The 27460-nt window shown below is 45.0% G+C and overlaps 1 protein-coding gene across 3 annotated transcripts in view; it reads left to right on the top strand.

Annotated features, from left to right (window-relative positions):
- Window positions 1-27460, top strand: part of LOC138569529 (cytochrome P450 3A21-like) — a 542158-nt gene that overhangs the window by 368287 nt on the left and 146411 nt on the right. For all 3 annotated transcript variants that reach the window (XM_069647584.1, XM_069647582.1, XM_069647583.1), the window contains 3 exons: window positions 15517-15630; window positions 20593-20681; window positions 20851-20999. In XM_069647584.1, coding sequence (XP_069503685.1) covers window positions 15517-15630; window positions 20593-20681; window positions 20851-20999 — 352 coding nt within the window. The remainder of the gene's footprint in view (window positions 1-15516; window positions 15631-20592; window positions 20682-20850; window positions 21000-27460) is intronic.

Below are 27460 nucleotides of genomic sequence, written 5' to 3'. Positions count from 1 at the left end.
GTCTTTAAGCCAATGTCCATAACACATTTGGTAGAAATTCAGTTTTAAACAAGCCTTTACCACTGATGCGGCAAACCCACGACCCTCAAAGGCCTATCTGAGAGTTAGGCGTTGATTTTCAAAATCTGAAGTCTCAGAATTGTCCAAAAATTACCCATTCTTACACATTTCATGACATTGGTGTCTGAGAGGGCTGCAAAATTTGAGGAAATGGCACCTCGAACACATCCATGTGTTCGCGCATTTGAGAGTCCACCACATCCTCCTCCTACTCCAGGGGTCCTTTGTGAGAATCTGTCACCTCCTCCTCAAGGGGGCCTTTGGTACCACCCATTTCAATATAATCAGATTCCTCTGTATCTGGACCAACATTCAATGTCTTGGGCTCCTCTGGCTTCTTGATGGGTGATATTAGTTTAGGCAAATCAATGTGCAGCTTAGACAAGGTCTGACTCTGGTCTTCTTCAAGTTCAGGGATGTCATAAAATAGCGGCTGGGCATTCTCGTCCAGCATCAGTGATATATTGCAGTTATAGTTATTGATGGTATTTGTAGCATCATCCACCAGTGGTTTTTTAGAATAATGGCTGTATCTCTTCATGGTTTAAGGCTTCTCACTCTTTTCTTTTGCAAAGACCACCTGATGCTGCTGAGAAGTATTGTTACAAACGAGGTAGGGCCTAGACCTCTTTACAGGCACAACCTGGGAGGCGTGGCTAGTAATAGAACTGCACACATTTGGTGGGGTGGAACCCCCATCGTTTCCTGTCTACTTCAATATGTAGGGACAGAGATGGTGTAATACTGGGGAATGCATAGGATCAGTCACTTCCACCTTTGGGTGACCTTGAACAAGAAGTCCGGGGGTGGACCTTGAAAAGGAAGTCTGGGGGGAGAGGTGGCGGATGTGGCTAGGTCACTTCCTGCTGTGAGAACCCAGGGAGGATGTGATGCATTGGGAATGCATAGGATTGGGGGTCGGCCACTTTTGCCTTTTGGGGGACCTTGAACAGTAAGTCAGGGCCACTTCCACAGCCTGATCAGAACTTCAAGATCAATAATGTGTCATTTCCGGAAGAGGAACTTAATTTCCGGAAGAGGAACTGAACACAGATAGGACACAGGAAGCATGGGACGCACAAAGTAAAATGCAGAACTTCCGCCCTGGAACAGAAAGGGCGGGCCTTATACCAGAAAAGGGGGCGTGGCCACCTGCCACTTTTAACGGTTGACGAAAAGTATTCCTCTACTCCCGTGATACTTTTTGGTAGATTGATTGCTGTTTTTATTACAAGTTTATGGCTTAAATGTAACTCATAATGCTAGTCCTTCGTATTTGTTGTTAAATCATAATGGCCTCAACATAATGATGTCGACCATCAGTAGGTTTTTGCATAATTTCAACAGAATACACACATTGTATCTCCAAAGTTTTTTTGTGTCTCCTTAAATCGGCAAGTGACAATTGGCCTCATTACGAGGTTGCTGGTAACTCGCCGGTGCTGTTACCGGCAACCTTGCATTACTGTTTCCTCCGCCTGTCATCCCGGTGTTACCAGGCGGCAGAACAGTACGTTTCCATTCCCATGGAGTCCCATAGACCCTAGCTTGTTCGTCATGTAGAAGGTCGGGCCGAATGGTATTGTAAAAGATCATGTATTATGTATATGTATGACTGCTTTAGCGATGCTCGCTCTCTCTCTTCTCACGGTGTCTGGGAACACACGTCGAGAGGCATTGAGACTCGGTCGGCCGACTGAGATACTTTGACTAATAAACCAGACCTGTTTGGAATTCGAACCTCACGACTGGCGTGTCATTTAGTATATGGTTATTGTGCCTTTATTCCATATATGGACTAACAAAGATGGCTCCCGAATAGGGACCCTCCCTGTGATGCTCCATCGCATACGTTGAAGGCAAGGACAAGTCGAGGATGAGGCTGTCAGACTGGGATCGGAAGGTGTTCGGGGCGCCCCTGCAGAAGCGATTAGAGACTCCTCCGCAGGTCTGTACACAGCCAATCTCTGTTCGACGAGCAGTGCCCAGAGAGCATCGAGGCGAGGGTCCTGGAAGCGAGGCAAATTGTGCCAGACACAAGGTCATGACGATTCTTGGTTGCGCCTGTATACAGGCGAATTGCTTCCTGAGAGACAATGAAATCATTCCCTCCACCTACTGCAGAGCATGAGTTACACGCTTTAGCTGGCAGTTCTGCACCAATAGAGACCGAAAGTTAGTAAGGCATGGAAAGACGAACTGAAACAGTGGGCTGAGACATATATTGATGATGGCAATGAAGTGGCTGTGCAAAGTTTAATATCCGATCATAAAGGCCTTGGTGAACAGCAGCTATTGTTAGAGTTTATGGGAGATTATCTTGTTAAAATATGGAGTGATTTGACTAGTACAGTGGTACCGTAAGGATTGTGTGATTTGATTGTCCTTTCCAATTTACATGCAGCAAAAATACGAGAACATGTAGGGTGAATATTTGTGTTTAAGAGAGAACTTGATCGATTGCATAAAGACTTGATGAGGAAGTGTGAACCACATATGTCATATGTCCAGAAACGATTCCTTCCGCCTTTGAAACCTGTTAGTAAAGAAATGCAAATTTGTACACGAGATGCACTAAAATGGATTACGGATGCCGCCATTTCCCCGATTGAAGTGCATGATACGTTTAGTCAGTATACACCAGAAATGCGGAGAAAGTTGTTACTGGTTATGGTTGAGTATTTACAGGATGAATGCATGAAAAAGAAGGTTTGTTGTCCTGCTGATTTGATGACGATTTATAAAAGAGCATTTTCGTCTGACGCTAGAACGAATGCTTTTTCCCTTGATCTGGCTCTGTTGCTTAATAAACGTATAGATGTAGAGTCCCCTACATTGCAATTACCTATGAGGGAGGTGCCTCCCATGTTTGTCCCGAAAGTAGAGGTTGCCGCTGATGGAGCGACTCCAGCGGGAACAATAGAAGCCCATTATATTGCACAATTTGTACATGTTCCCTTTTCTAGGCAAGAAGTGAGCACTATAAATCAGACGCTCCCTGGCATTAGGAAAAATCCTGCAGGTTTCTATTAGGAAATTGAATCTGTTTTGAATTTATCTGTTTTTACACTGAGTGGCATTGATTTATTGTTCCCTGTGATACTTCCTGCGGACATATGGAAACAGATCAGAAGTATAAATGATGTGACGATGTTAGGCGATACTTGGGAAACTTTGATCAGAGTTGATAGTGAGAGAAAGGCGGGGGAGAAATCTCTGCAAGTCATCTTAACTTTGCCTTCACGAATAGTAGAGAAATTGAAAACTTTAGTGCCTGAGAAGAGAATAGTTTGGGGCAAATAGTCTGCTTGTCTAAAAGGCAAATCGGAAGGAGCTATTTATTTTTTTAAACGGTTTTAAGATGTATTTGCAGATTTTAGTGGTCAAGATCTAAGTACCGAACCTGGAAAGAGATTGTTTGTTGGTAAGTTTGAGCAAGGATTGTTACCAGAAATTCAGACATTGATAATGACATCTGAAAGTGCATGGCAAGCAAAATCACAAAGCGAAGTATTACATATGGCCCAATATTATTATCAAGTAAATTCAGAAAAGGATAATGAAATAAGAAAGAAAGGAGATTTGAAAACCAGAGTGTTACTGCAGCAGGTAGCCAAAAATAATAGAGGTGGCGGAAATGCACTGCCTAGAGTTCATTTTGCATTATCATCCAACATGCAAGGGGGTCCAATAGGTATAAACCAATGTGCCTATTGTAGACAAGAAGGCTATTGGCGAGCACAATGCCCACAATTACAGAATAGGAATGGGACTATGTCAAGAAGACCGTTTAGAGGTCGGCCAGGAATAGCGGGCCAGAATAGAACCAGATGCAGCGACATTGTCAGGATAATCAGGTTAACCAGAATCAACAACAGAGCGCCATGAATGGTGGAAATGTTTTTGATAATCCCTCCACTGCATGTTACTCTGGAGACTTTACATCTGATGATGTACTGTTCCCCTAGGATAGCCGAAACAGGGGTTGGAACCAGTGCCTATTCCCGTTTAAGGGCCCTAGGTAGTAATGAAGGGTGGGAAAAGGGAGCACATTTTTCTAGTGGACACAGGTGCACAGAAATGTTCAATCGATCATCAGCGGGTTCCAAATATACCACTCTCAGGGCATAGAAATGTCTCAGTAGGGTTCTCGGGTACGCCAGTAATTAGTCCGGTTTCACAACAAGTGCCAATCACACTGGGTCCATTTACTGAATTTTGTCAGTTCCTTTTGATGACACATTGCGGCGAAAATGTGTTGGGATTGAATCTATTGAAGAAATTAAATGCAGTAATTTATTGTTCTCCTGATGGAGTATATTTGACTATTTCGCCACAACAAACTCCTGTATCGCAATTTGTATCCATGCCATTGCCAACTGAATTGAGTGAAGTGCCGGCTTGTATATGGGCAATGAACGATAATGATGTAGAATGCTTGAAAGTAGAACCAGCAAATATTATTTTGAAGGAAGGAATTACTTTACCGCGTATTCCGCAATACAAAATTTCAAGTGAAGGAGAAAGAGCGCTGAAATACATTGTGTCAGATTTAATTGCAACAAATGTAATTGAAGAGATTTCTGGTAGTATTTGCAATAGCCCGAGTCTTCCGGTTTACAAGAAAGGTGGGAATGAAATCCCTTACCGTTTTATAATTGATTTGCATGCGGTGAACAAAGTAGTAGATCCCCAATTCCCATTAGTACCCGATGTGACCACGATTTTAACTATGATTCCAGCTTTTGCATCACACTTCAGCATCATTGACTTAAAGAACGTGTTCTTTAGTATTCCCGTTCATCCAGACAGCAGATATTTGTTTGCATTCACATTAGGAGGGCACTCATTCACATTTACACGTATTCCACAAGGTTACACTGAAAGTCCAAGTATTTACAGTAGAGCATTAAAGGAACAGCTAGATATTCTTGAATTACCAGCAGGGTGCATATTATTGCAATATATTGATGACCTGCTTATAGCAGCAGATTTAGAGGACATTTGCAAAGAAGGAACTGTTGCGTTATTGACACATTTAGCGGCGTGCGGTCATAAAGCATCGCTGAAGAAATTCTAGTATTGTCAGGAGGAGGTGGCCTATTTGGGCTTCCTCCTATCGAAGGAGGGAACAAGATTGACACCAGAACGCATAGACGACATCTCTGATATGCCTGTTCCAAAAACGCAAAAGGAAGCCAGGGCTTTAATTGACATGGCTTCATATTGTAGGCAGTGGATTGCTAATATTTCAATGATTGTGAAACCCATAGTGGCTTTGAAAAAGAAGAATGTTACTTTACCTTTGCCATGGAACATGGAGTGTCAAGAAGCTTCTGACCTGCTCAGAGCTGCGCTATGCTCAGCTCCGGTTTTGGGCACGCCAAATTATGAGAAGTGTTTTATGTTATTTCTACATGAAAATGACGGATGCGCTTTGGCTGTTTTGACTCAGGAACACGGGGCAGATCTAGACCATGCGGTTATTTCTCTTCCACGCTGGATCCTGTTGCATGTGCTTTGCCACGTTGCTTGGGAGCTGTTGCTGCAGCTGCAGCTGCCGCATCAGTAAAACAAACCGAGGGGATGGTTTTATGTCACTCTTTAACCGTGATGGTACCCCACTCAGTACACGTTCTTCTAAACAGAACACAGAAGCAGCATTTCACATACGCATGACTAACTAGGTATGAAATAATCCTTGGTGCACCGCATATTCAAATTAAGAGATGTTGTGCTTTAAATCCGGCTGAGTTATTGCCCCGTCCCAGTGAAAAAGGGAGTGAGAAACGATTATCACATGATTGCATAATTATTACTGAGCAAGAGACAAAAGAAAGAATTGATTTAACTGATATACCCCTGAAATAATTAGATGGAGAACTGTTCTGTGATGGCTCTTGCTTTAAATTGCCAAATGGCACATCAACTGCTGCTTACACCATTACTACACTGAAAATCGTTGTAGAGAGCAAACGAATCCGACAAAACTCAGCACATGCTGCTGAAATAATAGCGTTAACAAGAGCATGTGAAATTTCTGAAAACCTTAGTGTGAACATTTACACTGATAGTCAATATGCTTTTGGTGTGGTCCACAATTCTGGTCAATTATGAGCTGAAAGGGGCTTTCTGGCATCACATGGAACTAAGATTCAACATGGCACTTTGATAGTAAGACTATTGTCAGCTCTTGCACTTCCCAAGCGGTTAGCAATAATGAAATGCGACGCACATAAGAAACAAACATGTAATGTAGGAAAGGGAAACGCATTTGCAGACCGAATTGAGAAACAAACTGCCACTGATTTGCACACAAAAATGTATGTTGAGACAACAGAGAGAGTGTCCTGCATGATAGAAGATGGAATTGAGACAGTCAAAGAGATACAAGCAGAATCCACTCCTGAGGAAATAAAACAATGGTCTGAGGGTTCAGTAGAATTAGATCATGAGGGTTGTTGGTGGACAAAGAAAATAATAGGTGGATGTTGCCAAATGCATATGTTATGGCAATGGTTATCATGGCCCATAGTCCAACACATATATGTGCGAAAAAGATGTCTCAGATTCTGTATGGTACAACAGCAACATTAGGAAGACTGCAGAGAGATTGGTTCAGAATTGCATGACTTGCTTACAACATAACATTGGAAAAGGGACAGTCACACCAGTAGGAAGCTGTGGCCCTCCCTCTATGCCATTTGAGGTCATCCATTTTGACTGCATAGAAATGGAAAGATGCCACAACTATAAATATGTCCTTGTAGTTTAGTAAATGGGTGGAGGCCTACCCCCTGAAAGATGGTTCAGCTATGTCAACAGCGAAATCCATGTTAAAGGAGTACTTTCCCAGATTTGGGCTGCCCCGTGTCATATGGTCAGATAATGGCCTACATTTTATAGCGGCCGTGATATTACAAATTTGTGCAGGTCTCCGAATCGATAAACGATTCCATTCAGCTAGACACCCAATGAGTGCCGGTTTGGTAGAATGCCAAAACGGTATCTTGAAAAATAAATTGGCCAAGATATGTGCCGAAAGCAATTTGAAATGGCCCGATGCATTACCACTGGCTTTATTGTGTATGCACATGTCTGTGCAGGCGAGGACTGGTCTCTCACCATATGAAATAGTTATGGGGAGACCAGACAATGGGCCTCATTATGAGTGCGGTGGTAAGGGGTTAACGGCACCGGTAAGGATGCTGGTGCCATTAACCCCTTACCGCTGCATTCCGAGGACCCTTAGCGAGTCCCACTAAGGCCGGCTGGTTTTACCAGCCGCCCTTAGCGGGAGCCACTACGGGACCATGGAGCTAATAACAGGCCCGCTATTTGCGGGCCCATTATTAGCTCCTTCCCCATTCCCATTGAGCCCTATGGGGGCTCAAAGGGGAATGGGGAATGGTTTTCAGAATGGGGACTTACCAGGTCCTCCAAGGTTGGAATGACCCGGTAAGTCCCCATACAGAGAACCTGGACCTGGTATGCGGTAAGGGGGTAGCCATGGTGATAACATCACCATGGCTACCTCCAACCTTGTAATGAGGCCCAATGTCTGGACTATGCCATGTCCAAGAAAATTGAAGGATGTTGAATATCCGTTACTCGCTGACTATTGTAGACAGTTGACTCAAAACTTGCGTTTGATTCATCAGCAGGTGCAGGAAGATCTTCCAGTCAGATATAAGGGCCCAGGACATTGTCTGCAACCTGGAGAGTGGGCTCTCGAGAAAAACTTTGAAGGAAAATCTTTGCTTGACCGCGTTGTAAGGGACCACGCAGACTGCAGTCCGAGTAAACGGTCGAAAGCACTGGATCCACGCAACACACACAAAGAGAATCCCGTTTCCTTTGCCACTTCAGAAAGAGACCGATAATCCTGACATGCAGAGAAAACCAGCCCTGAGCGACCACAAAGACATTGCGGAAATTCAGCCAGAACTGCTTCCTAAGCCCGAGAGGGGGACTGGAGAGATTGCAACAAAGATTGAAACATCAGGTTTACCTCAACTTTGCTCATCCACTGAATCATAATCACTGATTGCATCGCCGGTCGGCACTGTTTCTGCATCTGCAAACAGTGACAGTGCCTTGTTCATCAAACACGCTGTACCTCGAGCTTTAAGGTACAATCTGCATCCACGAAATCGGAAGGAATCAGAAGCCTTTGTTTCTAGCTAACGGATGAAGCTGGAAACAAAGGCCTAGGGAAAGGGAACGTATGAGCTATATCGGATGAGAGCTATGACACGTGATTTCCCAGTGCTATCTTTCAAAGTGAAGGGCTTTGCAACCCAGCGTGAACAAGCAGGGCAAAGGTACCGACACTATGAAATATTGAAATTGATACTTGCTCCTGTTTTTTTCGGAGCTATTGAGGTAAAAACCCACTTGCTGCAATCTTAAAGCAGGCTGAATCAAACTTGTTTGAACTTTGCTGACGACACGTGTGTTGCCGTGGAGAACGTTTCCGACGGACGCTGAGAAACTTTTATCGAAATAAACTTCATAAATCATGCCTGTATTCGCTCCTGCTGCAGCCTGTACTGATGCTGCCATTGATAGGTCAATAGACATTAACATTGAATCTGCTCCAAGTAAGACTTGGTCTACAAAGACTACCCTGCTCCTGATCATTATGTCTATCTGTATCATATCTGTACTAATCCCAATGTTTTGGTACTTGGAAAACATGCATCCCATGAACACGATATTGCAAACTGTCAATGCTCCCACTATGAATACCCCAGAACATGTGCTTTCTTACACTCTCCCGTCATGAGATGTGAAACACAGAAAAGACTATGATAACAATACACTATTGTAAATTATGAATATGACCCATGCTATCTTGAATAGCTCCAATTGCTGGGTGTGCTCAGATTTACTCCAGCACGGGGAAAGAGAAATGGGTTGGCATATACATCCTCTACCCCTTAGTACTGCCTGTTATGCATCATTAAGAGCTCTATTTTTTGGAAGATGGAATGATATTGTCACTGTAAACTTTGATGGAATGAACATAAATGAATTCGAATGATTGGTATTAGCACCGCTGGGTTGTTCCGTGTTTACAATTAAGAGTACAATGATCACTGTATCGACCAGTCCCATTGACAGTCTATCTAGGCCTTACCAGTCCCTAATTATTTTCAAAATGGCTCCAGTTGGTAACAAAGATGACATGCCCCCCTCCTATACTATTAATCATAGTCCATATTCTGTTCCATTTTGTTTACGAAAAAAGGGTTCCCAGCCTGTGGGAACATTTACCGGATGCATGAATACTGCTGTACTTGAGCACGAAGAGAAACCATTATATATAGGAGGTTCTGTCTATTTTGTGTGTGGCAATCAAGCTTATTCATGGTTACCTAGAAATTGGGAAGGTATCTGTTACTTGGGGATATTATTACTTGGTGTATTCCTCGCCAAAACTTCTGAAATAGCAAAAATATCCAGATCTCGGCCACGACGAGATGATACTGCTAGGCATATTTTTGGAGACATAGCAAAATCCTTTATACCTTTCTGGGGACAGGCAATAAACTCATGGAATATTAGAAAACTGTCCCGAGTGCTAGAAAAAACAATTAATGGAACCACTGACATACTTTACAACATGACACTGGAACAAAAAGCAATCAGGTTAGTTGCACTTCAAAATAGAATGGTTCTTGACAATATTTTGGCTGACCATGGGGGTGTATGCAAATTAGTGGGATCAGCGTGCTGCGTATTTGTAAGTGACTCCTCCCCTACAATATTTGAAGCAATTAAGAAATTGCACGTCCTAAATTCTGAAATTCATATTCCCAGAGGTGGTTGGAATCTAAACTTAAATTCATGGTTCTGGGAACTGTTACGATCCTGTGGATGGAAACTAATTGCAATCTTTGTTATGATATTTGGTATCCTCATATTCTGCTGTTGGTGCATACAATGTTTGCCAGCCATTTTCTCCACCATTACAAGTGAATGTGTACAGACAATTAGTAAAAGAATAGTGAAGCCCACTCCTCATATGATAAATGGTGGTCTGAAACATGAAGATGAAATAATCAAAGAGTTTATGTCAATCAATATTTCTGATGAGGATGGTAATACTGACATGGGTAGTTCAGAAAGTGACACATGGTCTGATGAAGACGCAATGTATGGATGATGATGCTATCGGCTTAAGGCCAAAAGGAGGGTTTGTTATACTGAAAATGCAAATGCACAGCCCGAATGAGATGAATAGTGTGTTGGCCAGAAGCAAATTGCATCATGTGACAAACATTGCAAACCGTGAAACCTGAATGTGACCATTGGGAGTCCATTTTGTAAATGCCGGCCATTTTTCTTTTTTTGTAAAGCTTTGCAAATATATTGTATGCTTCAAATCCACACATGGTGCGAGGCCAGAGCTTGAATTCTGAAATGCTAACGTAGACAGGAATGTAGAGCTGTACAGAAATACATTGTTTTCCTCTCATTGGGGCCTTGTAGCTGTGCAAAAATCTGCGCCTAATCAGTAGCCCAAGAGCCAGTTTGTCTTGCAAGCGCTGTTGTAAAAGGCAGTTAAATGTGAATTATATGCAACTAACGGTGCTCCTTCACGGAGGATGGTATTTTCTCTGCCACAGAACTGTCTGACACTTAGCTCATGAGCCGTAGTGAACAGATAACGTTGGTTGGAATGTCTCCCTGCTAAGAACATGATATCCTCCCCTGCGCCAGTGCCCCGTGTTCCCCATAACAGAAAACCGTCTCTGAAGCCTCTGCTAGAATACTAATGTTTAGACTGAATGAAGACTTGTCATAACTGTCAATTACTGAACCCTAGCTTCTTCGTCATGTATAAGGGCAGGCCGAATGGTATTGTAAAGGATGATGTATCATTTATATATATACATATATATATATGACTGCTTTAGCGGTGCTCGCTCTGTCTCTTCTCACGGTGTCTGGGGACACACGTCGTGAGGCGTTGAGCCCAAGTCGGCCGACTGAGATACTTTGACTAATAAACCAGACCTGTTTGGAATTCAAACCTCACGACTGGCGTGTCATTTAGTATATTGTTATTGTGCCTTTATTCCATATATGGACTACCAATGAATGTGAATTGTAGGAGACGAAAATCTGCCTGCAAACCCCTATTTCAAAGGAGGCCCATGTTGTGACCAAGCACTGTATAGGGCTCAGTTAATTGGGGAGACACTTTGATGTACGGCAGACAGCAATATGGGTGAGACTTAGAAGTATATGTTGTCATCCTTCCCCTGTCTGTTGCCAAGGGCCCTGATTCTGATCTGAGGCATCACTGAATATTGTTGGGCGGGACCCAGGATTGATCCATTAAGGTGGGCTTAGCCTATACCAATCACTGGGGCCCGTTTGGCTTTAAAAGAGGCCTGAGCCCCAAACTGATTAGATCATCTGAAGACTTTGAAAGGAGTAAGAAGGACTCATTTGGACCTGAACTGAAGGTACAGTCTACCTTACATCTTCCACCAGTGAAGTTAGGCCAGGAGTTCCAAGAGGGAAGCAAGATCCCTCCCGTCAACATTTCCCAGGGAACAAGGGGAGATACTGGACTCAGAGGACCCATCCAGCTGCTCCTGAACCAGCACCCAGTCAGCACACAGCATGCCCTGCTAGGGTTTGACAGCAAGCTTCCTAGGTGGGAAGTGCAGAAGAGTCTCTGGACAAAGGATAAGGCTGTTGCCTGCTAACACCCTCTTGAGCTTTGGGCTGTCCACCTTGAATGGACACGAGCCCTGTGAAGAAGCTAGGAGGAGTGCCACACAGGCATCATCCAGCATCCATCTGTTTAAGGACAATTCCGAGACAGTCGATTCCTCATCAGGCGCATCAGGCTGCACGGCTGACTGTTGTCATGCTGCAGTCACCAGAGCTGTCTGAGACGCCTTGACCAGCATTCCAGATCTACCAACCAGCACAGAGACAACGATTCTTGGCCCCAAGCCGCCGTGCTGGACTGCCTGCAGACGTCCGTCCAGCCTTGCTTGCCAAACTGCCTGCCGCCTGGTACCCGCAGCTATCTCCTGCCACTAACTCTGTCTCACGGGCTGCAAAGTGCCCTGGAACCGCCTTGACGCTGTCGAGCACCAAGAACTTCTTCAGCACCAGGTATATTGTGGTTCTGCCCCCCTGGTCCTTCTCTGATGGACCCGAGAGACAGTTATGACCCTTTGCCCCTTTGGTGCTGAAACCAAATAATCTTGAACTATAAGACTGATTACTTTACCAAATACCCTTCTGTCAGTATCCATAGTACATCCTTTCCCTTTGTGAAACTGTCTGTCCTATGTATTCCTTTACAGTGGGGTTTGTAATTGTAGTGTGCTATAACTGACTGTTGTAGCAATAATAAAGTAGATATTTGTATACAACCTTGACTGGATAGTCCCTTTTATGATTGGGTAATAAATGTATTTTCGCTGTGTTACAACTAACCAACGATCAACGACCTTGCGGAGATAAGCCTGCCGTTCCATCCACATTACCAAAATTGGACAAGGAGGTCTTATAATTTACTTGTATTACAATCTGTTTGGATCCCTTCTGGTGTACTAGAGGTGTGGAGTTGATTGATGGTTTATAAACAGATACTCATCCCTGGACCACTGATGCCCTGGAAGTTGGCTAGTCACAAGTACCCATAACAAAAAGGCACACTCTTCAAACAAAAAAGAGCAACAAAACAAATGAAATTCTGTCAAGCCTTGGACATCAGTGACTCTTTTACTTTTTCTATGGTTTCACCCACTGATGACCACTGGCTGTGCTGCACTTGTGTTCTTGCTCCTGCAATAACTTCTTTGCCACCATTATTTTGGGGTCTGTGTTGCTTTACTTATTGAAGCTAAAGAACATGGTGCCACATATTCTGTTTGGTGACAAAATGTCTCCTCCTCTCCAGGCATGCAGAGTGATGAGTAGTGGCTAAAGTGCCTGCGCAACCCCACACTACTACTAAACCAGCAGTGATACCAGTCAGAAAGGTGATACAGTCACAGTCCGAGGTGTATACCTCCTTTATCTCTTTTATTAACGTAGGCTGAGGTCAGGCCATACTCTACCGTAGGGGTGTGAACTGGCACAGATGCATCAGAAACAACAATAGTACGCTGGTACCAAAATAGGAGTGTCCAACCAAGGTTCTATGAAATAGGATCTTTAATTAAACAATCACAAATGCACACAACTCTTAAAAATACTAGCGGCCCACTCTTGTAAAAGAAAACACAGAGAAAGCCTACCTTAAAATAAAGGGCACACTTGGCTGGAAGAGAGGGGTGCTCATGCAAAGATTTCAGCAGCAAAATGTCAAGTACATGAAGATGTCTTTTGAAAGGTAAACAGTGGGTTCTTACATGTCACTGGGGTCCTTTAAGGCAGGCCAGAGGGACAGGACTCCAAATACCTTTAGTTCTTGTTTTGGGTGCTTGACAGCAAGTGCAATGTGTATCCAGGACAGGAGACCGGTAGGTGCTATCATGTTGTTAGTCAAGCACTTTTAATGACACAGCGAAAGGGCTCACACTTCGGTGTGATTTTCACGAATCTGGCACTACTGTTTGAAAGCCTCAGAGCGCATACAGCGGCACAGGCAAGAATGCGTATGAAACCGAAAAGATCTTATGACATGGTCATGTCTTCGTCAACACTTCATAAAGGATGGGCACACATTGCAGGCTCTATCATTGATGGTTTTAAAAGTTGGCCTTTTTAATACCACACGCAGTGGAACACAGCAACTCAAGTATGTGAAGATGTTTAACTTAAAACAAAGAGGTCTGAACATAGATATAGATTTACACGTTAAGGTCAACTTTGAGCACATCAACAAAGCCAGAAGACAACCCTCAAGTACCACCTCCTAGCAACAGCTGTTGCACACTACTTTTCAGAACCCCTAATGGGTGAGGACAGAGAACACTAAGAATGGAAATCTTGGGTGACTAAGCTGAAATGTTTGGCATCCATAATTGAGCATGAGGCAGACTGCAGACACTGCACCATTGAACAATGGATAACATATTCTGCATTTGCCACATAGCCAGAAAGCCATTGTGAAGCTTGAGACATACTCAGGTAAATACACCAGTTTAAACCTGAAAACATTTTATAGTGTTACATTGTATACCAGCCGGTAACTCTTTATTGAAATCGCAACATGGTCCTGACACTAAACAGGGGCTACGAAATAGATTCGTACACTCTGTGAAAGGGGAAAAGCATGCCTTGCCCTACAATGGTGTGTTTTTTAATTTTTTCACTTTACTATTTTTCTAAAGGAACAACAGTAATTTCAGGAAATTACAGGGGCACACTTTAAGAATGTGCACCATTAGATGAAGTCTATGGGACCTCGAAAGCTAATCCATTGTTCCACCTTTGCATAATATTTCCAGACAGTTCAATTAAAGGTATTAAAACCTGCGTGTGGTGCGTTTGTTCGAACAAAAGATATTAACAAGGGTATTTTTTTTCTGTAGTTTGGTAATTAAGAAGTGTTAATGTTTATCAGGCTAGTCAATGCTCGAGACCAGCGGCCTGATGGTTGAAGTCAAGAGCCTCTCGCTCCGTAAGAGAACTCGAAGTATACTCACCAGTTGGGCCTGAAGCTAATGGAGTTGGGTCCACCACAGTGACTTTAACATCTGTAAATGCCCACAAAGTCCTGCTGAATGGTCCTTTACAGATTTCGGCTGGGCCCCGCCCGCTCAGGCCCTACCCTGTCTGCGCCTCTGCACCGTACACATCTACATTTTGATAGTGCCACAGTGCGAGGAGGATAGTGCCACAGTGCGAGGAGAGTGGGCATGTTTGGATGGACCTGACTCAGGCATGAGCAGTGCTATCGGTAACTGAAGTCCAGAGCCACACCATGGACTGGGTGGGCATGTGTGATGGGCTTGTGCCCGGCCATGGGCAGTACGATTTTGGTCATGTGCCACATTGTGTCGAAAGTGCAGGAAAACAGTGGCCTTTTACTTTAGGGGTAACGACGAGAGTAAGATAATATGGGACATGCATGGCGGCTCACAGAGGAAAAGGATATTGTATGGCACATCAACGGCACATCGCTGTCTGTTGAGATTTGAAAGGGCACTGACAGGTGGCGTACCTGGTCTCGCCGTCAAGTACAGTTGTTCATTCCATCAGCTTTGAAAGCATGTGAGCTTATAGAAAATGCTTTCAGAATCATGCAATGATAATGTTTTTTGATAGGTAGCCATTTGCAGATAGTATTTATAAAGTAGTCTCAAACTTAAGCCATACTCTTCATTTATCTATTTGTCTCTTGCGCTGCTGCACACAAATATGTGATTTGGATAGTCGCTACATTGGCCACCTGACATTTTTTCATGATAAAAAGTATGCAGTATTTTATGCAAAGTTTCTGTAAACATTGTAAATCCGATTTCCATTTAGAACTTTGGAGTGAATGGAGCACTGGACTCGGCCATTACAATCGCCCAAGATGACCAGTGGAAGAGGATACGAACCGTGATCTCCCCAACTTTCACCAGCGGCAAATTAAAAGAGGTATTCTGGGCAGGGAAGATCAGAAAATCATGGTCCTCCAGGTGTTTGGATGGCAGCGCTCTGTAAAGCCGTACCAAGAATCCCATTTGTAGTCAATGGACAAAGTTAACCGGGTGCTCAGCACGGGCAGTGGTGCCAATGCAAACAGGTGTTCTCGTTTTTCTGGGGATTTTTTCATTTTGTGGATCAAACCTCAAAGCACTTTTTAGGTCATGAATAGGAAACAACGGGGAGGAGCAGTTTATTTTCAGAGCAGGTGTTGGACTTCAAATAGGGAAAAGGAGGGACAGTAGAATGTGGGCCGGCGTCGTCATGGGAGCGGTGGCGGGTAATCATTGTCGTGGCCAGATGTTTCTTGACTGAATCAATTTCTACTTTCAGCTGAAATAAAAGATAGAGAAGAAAGACATGCAGCTCAGCGGGAAAGGCCTGCCAGGTGTGCGGTGCGTTCCCAGAGAAAGCCTGAGCCGCAGTCTTAGTCTAATACATGGTGGCCGTGATATGACGAAGGACCTTTTTGCGGCTTGTGAATTGATATTCATTGGGTGTGCAGAGCTCTTCTGCTGGGTGACAGGGTTTTGGACACTGCTTTGCTTGGTGACGGAGCAGTGCCACTGCAGTTGGATCAGGATGGAAGCAATGGTACTGAAGGGGCTGGTGCTGGCGATGACGCATGTCAGGAGGCTTTCAGTCGAGGTAGCAGAGCCTTGCCAAAGTGTTGAACTGCTTACAGAATTGTTCTGATATCAAGTGGGAAAGAGGGTTGGATATTTCTAATTTAATTAACTTGTTAATGAGCAGATGTAAAGTTGATTACGTATGTAGTCGTAGGTTGGGCGTGAAGCCAGTGTGGTTTGTGGTGACTGGTGGAGCTCCAGATCATTGATATGTGCTTTGTGGAAAGGTTGCAGAGCTATGTATGGGCATGGGAGAACAGCACGAGATCTGTCTTGGAGGTGCGGGGGTTGGGGGGGGGCTCTTTTAGTTATTGAAAAGCAGGGTCATACTGGGGAATCCAAATGGTTCGGGCACCAATGAAAATGTGGCCCAAAGTCTCAAATGGCAACTTGCTTCTTTTGTGACAGACTATTTGAGTAGCATCAACTGGTGAGTTTTTTGGGCAACCTTATTGCAAATTGTGTATTTTAATGAATATTAGCTCAGTAACACTGTTTAAAACTACCAGCTGTACAGTGAAGTGACTAATCAAATTGGTCCACTTTAGCCAACAAAAACTGGCACACTTTAAAAAAAGAACTGTCAACACTAGCATATTAGGCCATTACTTCGGACATTGCTCTATTGCCTCACGGGCCAATCCCAGCTTGCTGGAAAGCCATCTTTCCCTTCCCATTGGTCGATCAAGAGCCTCACATGGGCGGCTGTGGGAGGGGCCAGGAACTTCCTACAACTGCAGCATAAATTACTCTTGCCCACTGAATACAGTGTGCATGCAGGGTCAAGAGGATTCTCCACCACTCCTACTCTCTGGCATAACAATCAGGAATTCATATGGGAGGTGGGGGGGCACTAAGGTCAGGGGATGCCCGGAGGATATGGAACACAGAGAGCTGCGAATCAGTATCCAGCATTCTGATAGTGACTTCTGGCTGAGTTTACAATATATTGAAGAAAATGTGTTATTCCCAGCACTAGTCTTCTACCCCTAAAGCTCCTGCCACTCTGCCATAGAGCAAGCCAAGGGGTAGGTAATGCTTTAGCAGATAAGCCATTTAGTTCATGTAGAACCAGATCAGCTCAGGGTTCATGTGAGTGAGGGTGTGTGTTATGTCTCACGATATGGGCATGAGGCCCTGTCTCCTCACACCCTCTCCTCCTTTCAGCCACACTTCTAACGAACACACGGAGCCATGGGTGTGTGTGACTTTCTTTATTCTCCTCTCCAGTTACTCGGTCCCGGCTCTAGTAGCCCCTTCTCTTCCTCCCGCATCCCCGTGCCAAGTCCCTCAACCTGCCCTTAAGGTCGTGCCTTCGTTTCCCTTAAGGTGGCTCTCCCCTTAAGGTGGGCCAGTCATGTTTCAAGCCACAACACCTCCCCCCTGCTTATCATCTTTTTAGGGGTTAATCTTTCTTCTCCTGCTTTCTGGTGGTCGTCGTGGTATTCGTCTTGTTCGGGTTTCACTTCTCTGTCCTCCATTTCTCAACTCCCCCATATTCCTGTGTGCTATCTCCCTCTGTCCAAAACAATGAAAAGTAAAAAGCCGTGTAGTTTTGAGTATAATAGTATCATCAATGTCTTTATTCCACAGGATGTCAGTCAACACGTGTTTCGACAAACGTTGTTTTCAAGGCATTCGTCCGTAGTTACAATGCCCAAATGTATTATTAAGTTGAAGGATATTTTCGCCACAAACAAGTCGAATGGACTGTAAACTCTCAATTAATGTAAGTTCATAAAAGTGCCTGTATGCCCCATGCACAAGTTCTAGTGTAGAAAATCGGTATTGAAGCTGCGACAATGTATATTAATGCTGTTAGGCATTCGTAATTACCATTACGAACGCCTAACGCCATAAAGGCACATTTATGAATTTACATTACATTACATTACAAGGTATTTATATAGCGCACTATAGACCCTCAGGCATGAATGCGCGGAAAACAAAAAAAGAAGAGGAGAAAAGAAGAGCCACCTAGTGCCCTAGAAATAGCAGAAGTGAAATGGATGGTACTAGAAATTTGACTCAAAAGAGGAAGGTTTTAAGAGCCTTCTTGAATTTAACAAGGCAACCAAGATTACACAGATAATCTGGCAGATTGTTCCATAGACTTGGTGACTTAAATGCAAAGGCACCATGTTCGGCCTTAGATGTCCTGGCTCTAGGTTGCTCCAGAAAGTTTTTTGAATCCGACCTTAAGGATCTCCTAATAGCTTTGTCTGTAATATAACATTGAAGGTACGGAGGCATCAGCAACATTCAACACTTAAAAGTAATTATCAACTTTCGAAATGTAATTCTGGATTCCACTGGCAGCCATTGAAGACCTCGCCTAGCCTCTGTAACATGCTCACGTCTAGAGAGGCCGACCACCACTCTCACGGCCCAGTTCTGGACCACCTGTAGTCTCTGAATGACCCCCTTACTGGATCCAAAGAAAAGACTGCAACAATAGTCCAGCTTGGCCCCTATTATTGCCCTGGCAATAGTTTCGGCACTTTTTTGGGAGATCAGAGGCCTCAAATGTGACAGCAGTTTTACATAGTTTTACATTAATTTGGAGTTTACAGTCCATCCGACATGTTTGTGGCGAATATATCCTTCTACTCAATAATACATTTGGGTATTGCAACTACGGACGAATGCCTTGAAAACGATGTTTGTCAAAACACGTGTCGGCTGACATCCTGTGGAATAAAGACATTGATGATACTATTATACTCAAAACTACACAGACTTTTACTTTCCATTGTTTTGGACAAATTAGAGGGCACGACCGTGACACGCCTGTTGCACACCACCAACTGAAGTACAACCTGTAGGTGCTTATGGGTGCACCCATTTTGTGACATGGCGACGCAGTTTGGTCACTTCCAATAGCTTATGAGAGTGGACATAGCGCACATTCCATGGTCCTTAACCCATACCTCATTTTGTGTGTTCGATATATGTACCTAGAGAGCCCCCGTTTTGCTTATGGGAATTTGGAGGGTGCTCACTGACTGCAAAAGTCTCATTTACATGGAGCTCTTGAATTTAGGTCCTTATTTAAAGGTGTACGGCATACCTTTTAAAACCCTTTATTTTTAAACCTAGCAATTGGCAACCCCATGCCAAAAGCAAATTCCTCACAACTTCTACGTTCACTTTAGGAGGCAGAAGAGAGTTGGAGCACTCCGCCCGCCAATGCAGCTGATGTTTCCAGGGAGGAAAACATTACATGGCCCACGAGCGTTGGTACCTCTCTGCCTGTATTTTTCATCGCATTAGCAAGTTGGACTTGCAAACTCTATTAGAAGGCGTTTATTAACAGCCAACAAAATAGGAGAGCAGAACGCAGTATCTGGAATGGGGCTTGGGCCCACATGTGGGGAATTCAGCATCATCAAAGAACCCCCACTGCTGCAGGGCGAAGGCAGGCGGCAGATTCTGGGTTTGGATGGATTATAATTGGTTATTTATAACACGCCCGGGGATCGAACCTGTGTTGCTCCAACCTGTGTTGCTCTGCTTCGCCTTGCTTCTAAGGTTGAGAGTGTTACCCCTGAGCTATCCTCCCGGATCCAGGCTGTCATATCTCGCAAAGGCCATTGCAATAAGTTCATTGATTATGTGCGCTGTTTCTGGGCTGGGGGTTGGAGCAGACAGGTTTCCCTATCTGAGGAAGTGGCAGGATATAGTTTCGATTTAACACTCATTGATAACACAAACAACCTTAGAAGTTTACTTTGTTTTAAAGGAGGGGGCCTTTATGACATGGCTGAGCCAAGGAAAAGCTAGGGGCAAGAAAGGGTGCCATCAACCTTCTTCTGAAACATCTTCAGATAGAAGCAAGCTCCTTCTGGATAAGCCCTTACTGAATTGGGCTTCAACGATTTCTCCAGGTGGGCCCTTGTCACATGCTGGTGGTGGAAAGTCTAGAAGCCAAATACTGTACAATGTGGGGGTTATAGGGCTTAGTCTGTTGTTGAATATCCATAGCTCTTTGGGGTTTCTAAATAGAGTGCAGACACTCGTACGTTTTCCATCACTGCTCGCTGATTAAATGTGTGTTGATGGGGGAGGGGTTCATTCCCAAACTCTGAGGACGCTTGAGCTAGGCAGCTTATGAACGTGAGCAAGCGTAGGTGGAACAGGAGCCTGGTGCGCATGGCATGATCCATCTCAGGAGTCAGCAGGAAATAAAGGGATGCAGGTAAAGAGGAAGCCCAGCTTTTTGAGGCCTGTTGATCAAGCTTGAATAGATTGGGTCTTCTCCACCAGTCATGTATTTCTGTTCCAGATGTTTCCCATCATCAGTCATTATGGAAGCAGTTTGAGGAAAAACGCACACAAGAAAATGGCGACAGATGAGCCTGTAAATATGAAGGAGTGAGTACATCGTTTGCAAAATGCAGGCGCATGTGTGTGTGTGTATTTGTGCGTGTGAGAGAAGGCGTGCATGTGAGTGAGAGGGAATATGCGTGCGTGTATGCACAGTTTGTTTTCAATCTTTAAAAGTGTTTGCATCAAAATGTCTACTCTCTCGTTGACTCTGCAGCCTATTTGGAGCCTACAGCATGGACGTGGTCTCCAGCACCTCCTTCAGTGTAAATATTGACTCCCTCAACAACCCGAGCGACCCCTTCGTTACACACATCAAGAAGGCGCTCAAACTGGGATTCTTCAGCCCCCTCATCCTTATTGCAGGTTTGATGGTTTCCATGCCGACCACTATCGCTTTTGTAAACAATAGAATACCGTGGCGCGCGTGCTCAGTTTTCTTTGGGCTGCCTCTTCCTTGTTTCCTGCATCCGTTTACTACACTAGATTTTCACGAAGGTTTCCAATGCAAGGTTACAAGTATTTGTTGACGTAAAAATGCAAAGACATGTCTTTTCTAAACCTACTTTTGAAACGTTGTTGTTCTTTTCTCCACACTTTTCCTGCTGTTTGGGATTTTGCACCACACGTATTGTATTTGAAGTAGGGCCACTGCAAGCGTTCGCACTGCCAATACCAACCCCATGTATTCTAAATATAGCATCCCCTCCTGCCAAATGTGTCCTCGCCTCTTCACATGGATGTATTGCCCAACATGTTCCCACTCTCCTATAGACACACTCTATAACACACTGGGCCTCATTACGAGTTTAGGGGTAGCCATGCCCTCGGGTCTGGGTTCCCTGAATGGGGAAATACCGGTCCATTCCGACCTAGGAGGGCCCGGTATTTCCCCATTCAGGGAACCCGGACCATCCCCATTCTCATTTGAGCCCCCATGGGCTGAATGGGAATGGGGAGCATGCTAACAACGGGTTCCTTAATGACAGGCCTGTTGTTAGCATGCTGGGCCGCTCGCGGGACCCGCTAAGGACGTCTAGTCTGACCAGACGTCCTTAGCGGGTCCCGCGAGTGGACCTCATAATGAGGGGTTGAGGGGTTAACGGCACCAGCAGCTCTACCGGCGCCGTTAACCTCCTACTGCCAGAGTCCTAATGAGGCCCACAGACAGGATTCGAAATGATGAGCAGCTCAGGCAGGGTTAGAAATACAAGTGTCAGGCAGGATTAGTAAAAACCCATGATATTGGGGAGAAAGAGAAATAATGCCCACCAGGCATTCATATCCCACACTACCATCCCCCACACCAGCATGACCTGTATGAGCCAGATTCCTGGGCCAATGTGGACCACTTCAATGACTGTTGGGCAGAATCCTGTGCAGTTCCCTTGGGGACCACTGCAAGAAGATTAAGACTACAGGAGTAAGCAGTAAACCCAATTGGTAGCAGTCTGTACCACCCAGATTTACCTCGTAGCTGTGGCTGAGCAGTCAGACTTCTCTCAAGAAGAGTAGGGCAGTATATAGAGTACACACAAAAGGGCTAAAAACACAGTAGAGCAAACAAACACTGACCAGAGCTTTGTATCAAAAGTATATAATTATTTATTTAAAACACACTTTAGGCAATACACTAGCACTCTAAATCAAAAGCAAGTTAAAACACAGTCAGGTAAAAACACACCTCCCTTGATAACTATTAGACAAGTCAGAGTTCAAACACCACGATTTGTTAAAACAGATGTGAGCGCATAACCTAGATGGCACTCCAATAGTTAAGTTAAAGGGAGAGAAAAAGGCAGAGCATAGAAATAAAACAGGTCCCAACACTTCTAGAAGTTCAAAGCAAGGGAGTAAGGCAGTATACACTGTAGAGCCAAAGTTCATAGGCCAGGTCCACTTTAAATGGAGCAAAGCGAAATGTGCCCAAGATCACACAGTTTAAAATGCAATAAAAGTCTTTGCAGAATGTTCAAAAGAGGTTGGGGTGATTCAAGAAGTTAAAATTAGAAGGTCTGGGGCCAACCCAGTTGGAAAGCCAAGGATTTAAGGGTCACCTTGGGCAAACCGAAGAAAGGGAGGCCAGGCAGAACACAGTACCTTAAAGAGAGAGGAAGCTCCAGCGGTGGCAGTTGTTCCTGGCAGTGGTTGCAGTTTCTTGATTCGACCAGGGGAAGAGAGGATCTCGTCAAGGAGGAAACTTGGAGTTGTTGCACTGCACAGGGATGAAACCAGCTGCGGAGTTCGTTGGTCAAAACGTGCGTTCCTTTTATTCACGGTCAATGTGGTGAAGCTTGGCTATCCGGCCGCTGGGGTGCTTGGCACGGGCGATTCGACCAAGAGACGTCTTTGGAAGGTGAAAGGGGCGAGCTGGTCGGTCCCACCAGCTCAGAGGAAGAAGACTCGTCCAGCAGGAGATCTTCTCTTGTCGTGGAAAGTGGTGAGTTCGTTACAGCAGGCTCCACCGGTGGTGTCGTCGTTGCAGATGGCTCAGCTTCTTCCCTCTTCGGATTCTTAGGTCCTGTGGCGACTTCTGAAGTTCCAGTCCCAAAGGCCCTGCTTTTATGCAGAAAAACCCCCATTCAACAGCCTAGCTGTCACTCACACATGCTAAGTGGTGAGCCGGGCGGCTCACCACCGGGCCAATCAGAATAGAGTGCGACTTGGGTTGCTAAGGCAATGCAGTGCAGGGTGCCAATTACCCTCCCCACACATCCTGTGGAACCCAAACAGTGTGGCACCATTTGGAGGGCTTCTGTAGAGAAGCCTGCCAAAAAGTGGAACAAAGCACTCGACCTTGGTAAGAGTTACAGAGCCGGACACGAACGCCATTTTAGAAACGAGTTCTGGCAAAAAGACCCAACCGTTGATTTAATATTAAATAAATAAACCGGCGGTATATTTAACATTGCACCAAAAAGTGGTGCGTTTAAAATCAATGGGAAAATCCCATAGGAAATATTCCGGTGGAATATTTTGCGTGGTAACCACTGCCACCAGCCAGAAACTCGACAAGGGGGGACTGGACAGTGCCCCCTTGGAAACAGACCCGGGGCAATCGAATTAACCCCTTCCAGTACTTCCACAATATGATGGTTTGTACTGGTTCTGTTCACAATTTTGGACTAGTAAAGTCAATGGTGACTTTACATGCCCTGGGAGACAGTAGTAAGTCCCAGGGTATGGAGTCTATGTTTGGGGTCACTATGACACCCCTGTGTTACTGCACTGAGGGTGCTGTGTAACACACATGAAAAACAGATGATACCCCATGGAGTAAAAGACCCCATAGCCCATAAGCACATACAAAGTCAAATACATACCTCAAATCATGCTTAAGAGTGGGAGGAAAAGAGACTCACTCTTAGCAGGAGAAAAAAACAAACCCCGAAAATCCAGCAAAGCTACTGGGGACTCACTAGGTTTGGGAAATTAGCCTTATAAGAGAATCCTCCCTAACAATGACACACAGTGGGCTTCTATTTAAGGATTGTAGAAACTAGGCTTGAGCGTCCTCCCACCAGCACTGCTATCCCTCTGCCAGCAGCCCCCATATTTGAAGGTCGAGCTACCACTGAAAGCTTGCAGTACCTATGCCCTGCCCCCAGCATGCACCCATTCCACCTTAACAGATCTCCAGAAACCACAGCTCGAGTGAGTGAAAACTGTGTTAGTAGCGGAGGAGGGTAGTAGTAGTGGGACTCTTTCAGCCAATCTCACGCAGATGCTCTGCTGCCCAAAGAACCATCTGGCAGTGGCGAACAAGCCACATGTTGACATTTCTTTGACCAGATTGATGATCACCAACTGGCGATTGGCAGCCATTAGCAGTGCCAGACTTGAAAATGGAGAGGTTGCTCTGCCTGCCAGCCTTAGAGAGAGCAGAGATGTGGGGGGAAGTTCTTCTTCCGCCAGGTTTCCTGAATAGCGTGTTTAATGCACTGTGCATCTTCGAGTCTTAACCATTTATACCAGTCCAATGTTCTTTAAAATGTACAATTCCCCACGGTACGATATTTTTGTTTTGGGAATGTGGGCCACACCGCTTCCTTAACTCGCTTAAAAGACTAACAGACTTTATTCCCACAAAGAAAACAGAAACGCAGCAGATGTGTAAACGTCGGTGTCCAGTTAAAGTTTCGAAAACAAAAGGATCGAATGCAAAAGGTGGGAGTGCATTCGACCGAAAACCAAAGGATCGAAAAAAAATGAAAATGTATTTTTTTTTTTGCTCTAGTTTAGCTTTAAAAGGGGGTATTTACACCAACAAAAAAAAATCGATCCTTTTTTTCGGTCGAATTGACTCGACCCTTTTGTCATTCGATCCTTTTGATTCAGTACTATGAGCTATAACCGTAAAGGTCCTTGGCATTCTAGAAAGCTACAATCTGGGTATTGTCAGAGCATAAGCCTGGGAGTGTTTTAGTGCAGGGAAGCTGTGCAGGTAACAGACAAGATGCAATAATGAAATAACCACAACAGCCCACCTCACACCCCTTTCCCTTATAACAGGTCATAGGGTACCATAATTATGAGGAAACACTTTGGCAACAAGCTTTATTACATAATGAGCTTTGTGTAAAGAAAACCAACAACAAAAACATAATGGTAAAACAAAACGATTTTGGGGAACATGGGATCAGGTGAGCCGGGCCCCTACTCCACTGTAGGGCCAACTCGAGGCTGATCCCTGCCGCCCTTCATTCAAAAGCTTGCGACTTTCTGATGACCCGGCGTTGAGCCGTGTCTGGTTTAATTTTCGCCACTTGTTTCCTTCTTTTTATGTGGCATCTTTCCTTTTTCTCATTGACTCTTGCAAGGCGGTAGCTCTTATCTGGGTTTATCCTCTTCCCATTTTTGACTTTTAGTTATATGCTGCCTTCCTGAATTAGCCATCGGCCTCCTTCCTTCTTTCTGCACAGCACGTTCCACCTTTATATTGCCTCTTGCGAGGCGTTAGCTCTTTTAGGCATTTATCCCTTTTCCATATTTAAGCCTTGGTTAGATGTAACCTTATTTACTTCTCCATATGCTTCCTTCATTTTATCCATCATATTTCACTTTTTTATATTGCCTCTTGCAAGACGCTAGTAGTTTTCCGTATTCATCCTTTTCTTCCTTTATGTTTCAGTAATTAGATTTTTTAGTGGTGCATTGTTTTTGCCTATTTACCCTTATCCCAGCGGTAACTGTCCGCATGGTGTCATTTATTATTGGTGCTACCTAAACCTAGCACTTCTTATGGGGGGGGAGGGGAGATTTTTTATTCCGTTTTTCTTCAGCGTGCCAGTCTTTGGTGCAGGAAAGCGTCAGTGCCAGTGGAACGGGAGTACTGGAGGGGCTACCTTGCCCTCCTTAGATATAGGCCAAAAAAGGCATGAGGGCAGGTAGCCCCCTTTGCCACATTAAAGGCCCTGTGTCCTCCCTTAAGTCCGTTTGGGACGGAGGCCCTTGATGTAGCTGTCAGGGACCACCTGTTTGACAGGTGTTTGTTACTTGTCTCTACCACCTTCCAGCCTGCTCGGGCGCCCAGTAGTCTGGATCCATTTTGTTTGTTTGGGTGGTTTTGTGGCCCTCCCTGCACACCTGAGTGCCACTGGACATGCACCCGTTAGGTGTTGGCAATATCACCTAGGGAGGGGCGCTTCCTCCTGCAAGCCCACCTCCCACCTTATGCCTCTGGGCCTTCCACCTCGGGGGCCCATGTGAAAGTGCTCTCTACACAAAGAACTGGTACGACATAGGGAGCATGCGGGATTGAAGGCTTCCATGATACACTGGACAGCTACCTCAATGATAGCAGCATTTCAAGGCACCAACACACCAAACAGGTAGCTCATGGGTAGCAGCAATGCCAGCTTGCCTCATGGGCACTCATGAAAGTCACAGCTGAGGCAGCGGCGCTGCAAAGATCATACAAATGCGAGCTTCCCTTACAAATACAGCACAAACAATTATTACATGGACTGGACCAGCACAGGCGTCCGTTACAAGCGGAACAGGTACAGTCACAGTATAGACAGGGCCAGCGCACGCACTTCCCAAACACGTACTATGTGGACCAGGCTCATGCAAACATCCCTCAAAATCCATCAGGTACAGCATGATCAGGGCCAGTGGAAGCCTTCCTCATAAAGAGATGCTGCATGTGCAGGGCCGCTGTAAGCTTCCTTAACAAACAAGTATGCCTGCATCAAGAAGAGGGCTAGTGCAAGCTTCCCTCTCAAATAGGCTCCATAGAGCAATTTTCTCTTTACAACAGTTCAGAATGGGCACAGTATGGCCATATTCAATGCAGGCTTCTTTCATAAACAGGCACAGAATGGACAGGGCCAGCGCAGATTACTCTCACAAGCAGGGAAAGGTACAGGGTGGAGATGGCTAATGCAGGTTTTCCTAACAAATGGGTACATGAACAGCATGGATCATGCCAAGCCAAGCTTCCCTCACACATGGGTACATGCATAGCACAGGCACAGCCAGTGAAAACGCGACTCACATGCAAATACAGCATATGGAGGGTCCCTACAAAGCTTCCCTCACAAACAGGTACAGAATGGACAGGGCCAGCGGAGATTACCCTCACAAGCAGAAAAAGGTACAGCATGCAGGTGTTCCTAACAAATGGGCACATGAACAGCACGGATCATGCCAGGTCAAGCTTCCCTCACACGTAGGTTTCCTACGGGAAGGACCCCGATGAGGCGGACGTGGAAAGCGACGGGGGAGACAGTGAAGAATGGCAGATCGGTGAAGAGCCGGAGGACTCTACACCGCTGCCGACGCTACCGTCACAACCGCTGACTCCACCGGCAGACAGGTCGGAG

Source organism: Ambystoma mexicanum, chromosome 2q (assembly GCF_040938575.1).
Source record: "Ambystoma mexicanum isolate Mex_15411 chromosome 2q, UKY_AmexF1_1, whole genome shotgun sequence".
In the NCBI taxonomy this organism is placed as follows: Eukaryota; Metazoa; Chordata; class Amphibia; order Caudata; family Ambystomatidae; genus Ambystoma; species Ambystoma mexicanum.
Note: the sequence above shows the minus strand (reverse complement) of the source record. Positions and strands in the feature narration are given on the sequence as shown.